The 10,157-nt window shown below is 50.4% G+C and overlaps 1 protein-coding gene across 1 annotated transcript; it reads right to left on the bottom strand.

Annotated features, from left to right (window-relative positions):
* Positions 1-3,183: 3,183 nt before the first annotated feature.
* On the bottom strand, positions 3,184-9,798 carry ING1 (inhibitor of growth family member 1). Its single transcript, XM_006218169.4, has 2 exons — positions 9,301-9,798; positions 3,184-5,111 (listed from the first exon to the last, which is right to left on the bottom strand). Exons 1-2 carry the CDS (start codon positions 9,434-9,436, stop codon positions 4,411-4,413), a joined length of 837 nt encoding a protein of 278 aa, XP_006218231.1. The 5' UTR covers positions 9,437-9,798; the 3' UTR covers positions 3,184-4,410.
* Between the last annotated feature and the right edge of the window lie 359 nt (positions 9,799-10,157).

Raw genomic sequence — 10,157 nt, 5'->3', positions numbered from 1 at the left:
GGTCCCCTCACCTGAGTCTCAGCACCTCACCAGGAGCACGAACATCTTTGAGGCAGGGTTGGTACAAAGATTTAACATGTAGGGTACAAACACCTCACGCAGCGCTGGCGTGTGGCAGACAGTAAACCGTGGCTGTAACTCGTCAGCACTGCCGACTGACTTTATTTAAAGCTGACTTGCTTCAACAAGAGCATTCTCCTGTTTAATAGGAGCACTGGCTTAACGAAGCGTTAAATGGTACAAACCAAGATGTGACCTGCTGCTCAGCTTGCAGTGACTTCAGGTAGGGGCTCTACACTGAGCAAGTATCCACCCCATTTTTGGAGCAAGATCAGGTACAAAGCAGAGACAGAGACATGGCCTCCTGCTTCCCTTCGGTGTTGTCACCCTTTGGGGGGAGGGACACAGCACACTCGTGTTTGTTTCGTGAGGAAAACAACTACAGTTAAATATTCTGAAACAAAATCCCGCACAGAAACCCCAGGAGGCTCCCTGGAGGCACGACACACCTCTTCCCCAGTTACCCGGAGCCCCTACCCGTGTGCAGGGTGAGGGTGACAATGACTCAGGGCCTCAAGAAAAGCAGCAACTAGCTATTTCTCCAGGTGAAACAAATCCAGCAGTCCACCTCCCAGACCACCTAAAACCACGCGGAACCGAGGTTACAGACGAATGGGCCACAGGTGACAGCAGAGAGGGACGCAGACAGCATCCGCAAACCCCGTCCCGTACGCGCACCAGAGACTGCTGAGCCAGGTCGCCCCAGAGGGACCAGCAAAGCCCGACCTCCCGCAGGAGCGCGCTGTGTCTCTGGAAGCGCAGGGAGGAAGTCCGTAATTTGCCTCATGAAAGGTTTAATACCTCAGCACACTGTACCTGGAACACTATGTGAACGTGAGAGACAAACGGATATTTCACGTAAGTACCTACTCTTTCTAAAATAAGTGCATGGTAATAATAAAATGGCTTTTGCTTTGGTAAATGCTTTATCACTTCAGCATTTGCAACCACGGATAGTCCCGGGTACCGAGCCCACAGCACTGTGTCCAAGTTGCCGGAGGGCACCTGGACTTGGGTGGCCCGTGGGGCCTGCCACTGCGGCGTGCCTTCCCAGGACCCCGCGGCACCCTCCTCTGAGCCCCCCCGCCCCGGGAACGCCATGCCACGGCTGCTCACTACACCGTGCTTCAGAGTGACCCAAGCTGCCTTGTCCCAGGCTAAAATAAAGTATGTTCTAATGGCAGCAGTCTAGACCCTTTACCTGAACTGCGCGATAACTTAGTTGTTAAATGTAAGCAACTGGTGGTTGGCGGGGGGTGGGGGCAAAATGGGTGAAGAGGGTCAGAAGTACAAACTTCCGGTCACAGGTAAGTCGTGGCATATGATGCACAGCAGTTAATAGCATCCTGCAAGTTTGGAAGTTGCTAAGAAAGTAAATATTAAAAGTCCTCATCACAAGGTAAAAAAAAATTGTAACTGTGTGGTGTCGGATGTCAACTAGACGGAGCGGGGACCGTTCTGCAACAGACACAAGTACCAAATCATTATGTTGCACACCTGAAACGTATGTCAATTATACTTCAAAACAAAATTTTAAATAAAAAACCCCAAAAGCAAAGGTAAGCAACTGTTCAACATTAGATAGCTTTCGCTAATCTACTTTCAAAAAGAATTCAACCCCATTTTCAGCACCACCCCTCCCAGGGTTTCCTGGGTCTTTCATGATCTAAAGCCTAAATCCTGATGTTCTAAGTGATTTCTTTATCCAGTGTCCACTGGGATTAATAACAATGATTTAAGACTGCCAAATCCAAAAACTCTGCCTCTGTGTAAGATTCCCCATTTTAGAAAGAAAAACTGGCTAGCCACTTGTCCTTATTGGAAACTTCATTAAAGGCAGGGAAAAAATACCCAGCACTGGATTAACCACATGCCAATCTCTCACTCACTTCACCTCCTCTCAGAACCACCCTGTAGGAAACAGAGTTGACCCTTAAATACCACGGAGGTTAGAAGTGCTGACCGAGGGCAGTGGGAAGTCGGAGCGTAACCGAGGGTTGGCCCTCCACACTCCCAGCTCCGCTACCCTGGGTTCAGCTTCCACGGATTCAACCAGCTGCGGACCGTGCAGAACCACAGCATCTACCTTTGAAGAGAATCCGTGTGTAGGTGGACTCACAGTTGAAACCTATGCTGTTCAAGGGTGAACTGCATTTTAAAAGAGAAGAGCCGTGGATCAAGAGTTAAGCAATTTACTCAGGAGCAAACCCTCAAGGCACAAAGACAGTGCTCAAACAGTGAGGTCTGGCCCCTGTCCTTGGCCCTCTGCAGTGAGCCGTCCACACCAAAACCAAGTAAATATGAAGAAGTCCAGTGTGAGCAAGTGCATTCTATTCAATTTTCACTTCCGTAACTCAACTTTCATTATTAGCTCTAATTAAAATTAAAGTGAAAACTAGCAAATACAACAGTTTTAAATAGAATTCATTTATATAAGCAAAGATTCCTTCAGAGTAGTTGTTGTCCTTGGACTGTTGTTAACTATTTTAGTTAACTTGTTTTCATATAGTAAACTTTCTGTTTTCTATTTGTCTAGGTAAATCTTACCAAATTTAAACACTTAACATTCTTAAATGTTTTGGAGTTTTGCTGGAAAATAAATGCCTTTTTGTAGGTGCTAATATGCAAAAATCTCACCATGTGAATGTACGATCAACTACAATGTGCATTTCTCTAACAGCCCTCTATGTTGGAAATTTACTGTAAAAGTTAGGGACTTACATCTGGCACAAAAGAAGTTCTCACCGTTTCCCAAATGGAGTAAACAATCAGAAAACAACTTGTTTTATTCAAAATAAACACATGCCATATAGACCCTTCGATGTTGCCGTGGTGACCCAGTTCTTCCTTGCAAAGGACTCAAGACCTAACAGACTATGGAAACTATCCTCCCCAGCGTGTGATTCAAATGACCCATACATCGCTCAGAAATGAAAATTCCACTGACTCTTTCAATAGGTGGCAGTGAAGGACACAGATGACCACGCGAGAAGTTAGTCTAAATCAGGACAGCAAAGCTTTTTCACACAGGGCCAGAAGATAAATGATTTCGGCTTTGTGGGTCACGTGGTCTCCGTCGCACCGCTCACCTGGCGCTGTACAGAAGCAGCCTCAGACAGTGTGTTAGCGAACGAGCCTGGCTGAGAGCCAATCACCTTTATTGACAGACACTAAAATTTGAATTTCATATAATTTTCATGTCACGAAATAGGATTCTTTTGATTTTTTTTTTAAACCATTTAACAATGTAAAGATCACTTTTGGCTCACAGGCCATACAAAAGCAGGTTGTGAGCTGCATTTGGTCTGCGGGCAGTAATTCCCCCCCCCCGCCCCCCCGCCCCGGTCTAAACATATACTGTCTGGACACTTACTTTTTGCTGGCAATTAGGTAACATCTACTTTATTATTAAGTCAGGACGATAATACAAAATCTGCTTAAGGCTTCATCTAAACTGCTGGTGTACACATTTTTAAGACAAAAATTTAAAACTTACTTATGTCAAGATTAAATGTACTGCTAGGCAAACTGGCCAAGTTGCATTTATTTCTTGATGTCACATCTGTACAGCTGTCATGCACACAGCAGGAAACACACCTTGGTTTCACAATGGCACCCGGCCGCACTTCTGATCAGAATACAGCAGGTGCAAGTTCACTTGGAAACACTTACACATCGTGTATGAGTTAAAGACGCTACACTAGTATTTGTAACAGCAAAAGCGTGATTTGAAGGTCCATGTCTAGACCAGTCCTGTTTGGGTTAATAAAAAAAAAAATTTTAAAATGGCCATTTGGGGAACGGGCCAGTATATAAAATGTCTGACATGTAAATATAACCATTTAGCTTTTTAAAAAATAATTTTCAAATTTTAAACCTTTTCATTGAATTGTTACATGGATATACACTGTTATAGCAAGAAACAAATTTGCTATGGGCTGTATTTTTAGCAACTTGGCTAAGTTTAAAAATTTATTCATGAAGCAATAACATTTTTATTAAAGTAAAACAGTAGCTAAATGAAATCTTTTCTTCCCACATTTAATGTGTTGGGTTGCTTCCAAGTCATCCCTGCCCCCAGCCAAAAAACACCAAAATAAAACTGAGACTCACTTGAGTGTTTAATTCAAACCTATATTTGTAGTTTCTAAAATGTTGATCCACAGACCACTTTCTTGTTACACATGTGCACCAGCAGAAACGCAAAGAGAGTCCCGGCTGTCCCTTGCAAAAGGAACGGCTCCTTTCTAACTGTCTTTAAAAGTCCACGTCGTCCGGTCCCTGCGCCGGTCCGAAGGTGGCGACGCAATAAATACCCGGCTGGTCCTGCTGGCGGTTCAGCGGCCGCCACTACCTGCTGTAGGCCCGCTCCTTTTTGGACTTCTCCAGGGCCTTGTCCATGGTCTTCTCGCTCTCGCCCCGACACCTGGGGCAGTACCACTTGCCCTTGGGCTTGTGGCTGAGCCCCACGCAGGAGAAGTGGAACCACTCAATGGGGCACTCGTCGTTGTCGCAGCCGATCATCTCTCCGTAGGAGACCTGATTGCACAGACAGTACGTGGGCTCGTTCGGGTCGATGGGAAGGTCTGCGGGGGAGGCTTCCCTCTCGGCCTTGGCCTTGGAGCGTTTCTTCTTCTTGGAGGCCTTGGCCTTCTTCTCCTTGGGCGTCCCAGAGGAGATGTCCTCGTGGTCGTGGTTATTTGCTGCGTTTTCCCGATTCTCATTGTTGCGCTGTCGCCGGGACCTCTTGTTGTTGGGCTTTTCTGCCTGCGTGATTGTCTCATTTTTTGACTTCTCCTGGCCAGCTCTGCTGTGGCCTGTGCTGTCGCTGACCTCCTGGTGTGCCTCAAAGAGCTCCACGTGGCTGTCCACCTGCCTGGCCCGGTTCTCCACCAGCTCCACCATCTGGCTCACGATCTGGATCTTCTCATCGCCCAGCTCCTGGCTCCGGATCAGGGCCCTCTGGATGCAGGGCAGCACCCTCCTCCTCTGGGCGCCGTCCGTCTCCCGCTGAAACTTCTCGTAATACTCATCCAGTTCCTTCAGGATTTCTGCAACGGGGAAAAGAAGCATTACACCCAGGCCGTAAACGCTACCCAGCCTTCTAACTCCCTAGCCGGTAAAAAAAGTCACCGCAGTGGACGGAATAGCGAAGGCAAGGCTTCCTAGTAGGAAAGCCTTGTAACCTGGAGGCCTTTCTAGCAGGCTTTTTTTTTTTTTTCCTGTTGAAGAAAATCCCTGGTACTAAATACAAATGCCAACACAGTTCCCATTTATCAAAGTGCCTCTCAAAGCTCCCCCAAGGGACTCTGTGTGCGTTCAGAGCACGGGGAGCAAAAAACTCCCTGGACAGGTAACTAAGGGGAAAGTTCAAATAAGGTGAAGGGCTGAGGTCCAAACTTTTATTTTCTGTAAAATTAATGATTATGTACTGTTTTCCCCACTGTTTTTACTGAAATATTATTGTAATAATTTAAGGCCGTTATCCTCTTTATTTTAATGTACTGCCATCTTGAATACTCTATCAAGCTAGAGAATGTGTATTAATACTACTTAGTGATGCAGGGCCTCAGTTTACCAGCCACATCATTTCATCCCAGCACGTACAGAAATATCTCTGTATTACCCTGTATTACTGAAAACAAGAATGGTTTGTCACCATAAACCAAACAACCTAAACTTGCTTTGAAACAAAGGTGACAGATTTTACTTTTGCCTTTACTGCTTAAAACAGTAACCTTTACAGTTAAAAAAGGCAACAGACCTTAAAACATCAAAAGCTAACAAAAAACCCTCAGTACTAAATGTAACCTTCATGGACAGGTTAGAAGACAGTGTATGTGACTTTAAAGTGGAATTTGGCAAATGTAATTAGGCGATTTCTCAAGAAATAAAAGCTGTTAGATAATCTGATTGAAATAAGGAAGGCAAATATTCCTGCCAAAAGTCCATTTAAATACACAGAAATTCCCAGTTATTTTCCCCAAACAGTAACCACTAAATTAAACAGTATCATATTCTTCTCCTGAAAACTTTTTGCAGTCTCTTAAAATAAAGCAATTCTACTCTCAAACTAGGAAATGGGGGGGGGCGTGCATAAAATGTGACATTAACCCTTCAGACCTTATCTTCAAATAGTTACAAAGCATAAACCTAACACTAGAGTAAACACATGAACTTAGGCCAACACTTGGAGCGTACCTAAACGGCACACAGTACTTTCCAGGCTATATTCTTCAATGAAAGAGAGCTCTGAAGACATTTCCTACAGGAACAATGCAGACTGTCTGCCACTAGAAAGGAAGAATGCCAGTCTCATGGTCTCTTGGAGTAATTAATTCTGCAAATAAACAGCTATGCTCAACTTACCCAAGTTCTACTTCGGAGATGTTATATGAGTTTCTGCCATTTTTAAGTGGATTACACATTACAAGACTGTATTACTTGGTTTAGTCAGTAATCAGTTTCTAAAGACAATGTTGGCACTTCGTAGAAGACAATTCTGTGATATCATTAATTTAAAATTTAACAACATATAGCTTCTTTTACATCACAAGCAAGCTTACATCCATGTGAAGCCTCACTGTGGGAAAGAAACAAACCTGTCACAAAATTACCAAAAAATAATTGTTACCTACACAGTGGCATACATTTCTTTAATACCCCAAGCAAAGTCACTGAAGTACAAACATCTGTCAACAGGAACCCTGCCAGCCACCTGACGTCTTCAGTGCCATCAACTCCACGCAGCTGACCCTTTCTCCTAAAAATGCTCCACACCAACATCTCCGTAGGAAAGCAGTGATACCAGGAAAGAATCTAAGGATTAAATAAATGAGACCGCAGCAAAATTTAATCTGATCTGTCCAATTATTAGAAATATATTTTAATTCTACATGAGGACTGCACTAAAGTTCTTTATGAAGCTTTCCTTCACAGGGGCGGGTGGGCAGTTAAAATATAATACTTTCAAAATAACTGAAAAACATTTTAAATTCAAAAATAGCCTCAAATACGATTGGTAAACTAATTATTATCCATCCTTTTGAATTAACGTCCATTCCATGTTTACTAAGCGAAAGACTGTAAACCAAGTTTGCCTTGCAACCAAGAAATTCTTTAAACACAAAACCTTAATTTTTAGAGCCATGGTGCGTATCTCAGCATTTACAGTGAGCCGCAACCAAATGAGTGACTATCATCACGACGGAGGTTAGGCTCAGCAGCTCACTCCTGGCACTGCCTTCGCCGGGCGCCGGGGTGGGGTGGGATGTTCTCCTTCGAACGAGCCAAACGCGCTGAGTGTGTCAATCCCGCGGACGACACTCCGTTTCTAAAGCAGTGAAACAGGCTTCCGACAGTAAGAAAGTAACCTTAAGAGGTATGCCGACGTGGGCGCTAGAGAATTTTAAGGACGAACTTTTTTTTGTTATCTTGAAATGTCCTAAAAGTGCTAACGAACAGTACCGGCGACGACGAATTCCACAAAGACTGGGAAAGCCCTTCATCCCCCGCTTTCGTCGTTCCACCACCAAGCCGTCTCCGAGCTCGGGCGCGCAGGGCCCCCTGGGCCCCCCGAGAAAAGCCCACGGGCCCGGTCACTCACGCTTCCACTGTTCCGCGCGGCCGCACGCGCGGGTCCTTGGGGCCCGGGCAGGAGGCCCGACGGCGTCCTCGGCAGTCCCGGCAGCAAGGACTGGCGGCCTCGCCCTGTCCCCCGAGCGCTTCCATGGCTCTGTGGCGGAAGTGGCCGGGCTGGAGTCCTTGGGGGTTGGGAGCGGGGCGGGGCCGGTCGCGGCCAATGGGGCGGCGGCCAGCGGGCAGCGCGCCCCGCCCCGGGAGCCACTGCCTATGGGGATCGTCCGACCGGAGGGCGGCGGCCAGGCGGGACACCAATCACAACGCAGGGCTAGAGAGCACGGCCCGCCCCAGCATCACCAATGGCCAATGCGAGGCGGGAGGCCGGGCGACCCGAAGACATTCAAATTAACTCGACCTCCTCTCTCCTCCCCGCTCCTCTACGAAAAGAGAAAAAAAGAAGGCGGCGGAAACAGAGACCCATGCCAATCACCGCGCAAGGCCCGCCCTCATCCGGCCCAGCAACCAATGGTTCAGCAGCGGGCTGATAAGGACATTCCATGGGAGATGCCACGGCCAATCACGGGAGGCCGAGGCAAAACGTTCGCAATATGCTAATAAGCCTCCTATAAAAATCGCTGTGAAGCCGAACCTCTGGTAAAGCGCACAGGGGCGCCTTCCCTGCGGGGTTTCGTTTGCGTTGCGGGGCGTGCTGTGGCTTTCCACCTCCCCCCCACTTTTCCGTTTCCCTACTGCGTAGTCCTGTAAACATTAGTAAACTCGGAGTGACTATCCACGTTTCAAATACAGCCCCTAATGCCATGCCTGACCTGGCAGGAAAGTTTCCCCAACAGCCAACAATTCCCAGCGGACCTGAACCCCTCCGTCTCTCTCCGGCAGTCTGGGCGGCCGGGGTTGCAGAGAACGACCCACAGGTCCTCTCCCCTGCCATGTTCCTTTCGAAGCCAGCAATATTTGCCTGCGCCCCCCGAGCGCAGCACAAATGGGCGACTTCCTCGCCCCATCCTCCTTTCCCTCCCCTCCCCTTCCCCACTGCATGCATTGAATAAAGCCCTGGCCCTCCGCAAACTACACCCGGCCGCGTCGCCCCTCACTAGGTGTCCAGCACCGCGGGAGGGCCAGGGGCTGGGAGGGGGCGACCGGGGCTACACCACGCGGAGTACCGACCCCGGACTTTATGTAACACTCAGATTCGGGACTGGGTGAAGGTGGTTCCGGGGATGGAGAGCAGGGCCGGGGGACCCCTCGCCAGCAGCGCCCTCCCAGCAGTCCTCCGCGCAGCCCGGTCCCTGCGCCCCTCAGCCTAGCGACCGTGGCACATCCCTCCCTCGGCGCAGTAGCCTGCGCCCCCTGCGCCCCCTCCCCCGCAGCACCCCGCCTCGTCACTTCACTACAAAGAGCGCTTTGCTCGCACAGCCTGGCATTGAGACCTCTCGTTCCTCCTTCCTCCTCCGTGTCCCGGCTTCGCGCACAAGGACCTTGGCAAATCAAAGACGCTCCAGCCCTTTTGTTTCTTCCCGGCCAGGACCCCGCAGTGGGCTCCCAGCTCCCCAGGCGGGGAGCAGGACTGCCCGCGGCCCCGCGGCGCGCCGCGACCGGCGGGGATAGAGCAGCCGCCCCCGCCCATCCATCCCGCCGTACCTTGGTATTTCGCGTCGATCTCCCGCATCAACGAGACGTTTCTCTGCAGATCGAAAGGCAGAGACTCGATGGAGTCTAGGTAGTCCTCCACATAGTTCACCAGGTGGATCTGCTCCCCGTTGGCAGGGCTCAACATGGTTCACCGAGGTCCCCGGCGACTCGGCTTGGCTTTCCGCTTCCTCCGGCCCCCGCCCCCTCGGAGCGCAGAGCTGCAAAATGCAAGGCTCCCGCCCGCCGGCGCCCCCCCTCCGGCCGGCCCCGCGCCGCTACATCTGCGAGCCGCGCCGCCTGGGCCCGGGGACCGGCGCCTGGCGGGCCGGGCCGGCGCTCGGCGGCCTCGGGCGCGGGCGGGCGTGCGGGCGCGCACCCCGGCGCAGGGGCCGGGGCCGGGGCCGAGCGAGCGCGGGAAGGGGCGCGCGCCGCCCGCCGCGCCGCACTTGTCCAACGTGGAAAACCCAAATACCAGTTTCAAACACTTGGGAAACATTCGGCCCCCCGCACCGCGCATGCGCCCCAGCTCCACCGCCCCCCTCCCCCGTGGGCCCCGCCCCCGCCGCATTCACGCCCCCCACCAGCCCCGCCGAGCGGGGGTGTGGCTTTGTCTGTCACTTTTGCCAGGGCCGGGGTCGCGGGGGCGGGGGGCGGCGGGAGAGGCGCAAACTTTACTAGGAGTTTCGCACTTGCAGGCAGAGCGTGTCGGGCGGCGCTCCACGCTAGCTGGAGGACGCGGGGTGGCAAGTGGCCCCGCCCGAGACTTGGCCGGAACCAACCCGGCAGCGGGACCATCACAAGCCAGGACCACCACTTCCCTCCCCTTGCTCAGCCCCTCACCGGAGCCCGCGTTGCAGCGGGTAATA

Source organism: Vicugna pacos, chromosome 14 (genome assembly GCF_048564905.1).
Source record: "Vicugna pacos chromosome 14, VicPac4, whole genome shotgun sequence".
Classification (NCBI taxonomy): Eukaryota; Metazoa; Chordata; class Mammalia; order Artiodactyla; family Camelidae; genus Vicugna; species Vicugna pacos.
Note: the sequence above shows the minus strand (reverse complement) of the source record. Positions and strands in the feature narration are given on the sequence as shown.

Coding starts and splice junctions, on each gene's coding strand:
- ING1 (XM_006218169.4), bottom strand. CDS start 9,436: ATGTTGAGCCCTGCCAACGGGGAGCAGATCCACCTGGTGAACTATGTG. Junction 5,112..9,300: donor GATCGACGCGAAATACCAAG/GTACGGCGGGAT, acceptor TCCCCGTTGCAG/AAATCCTGAAGGAACTGGAT.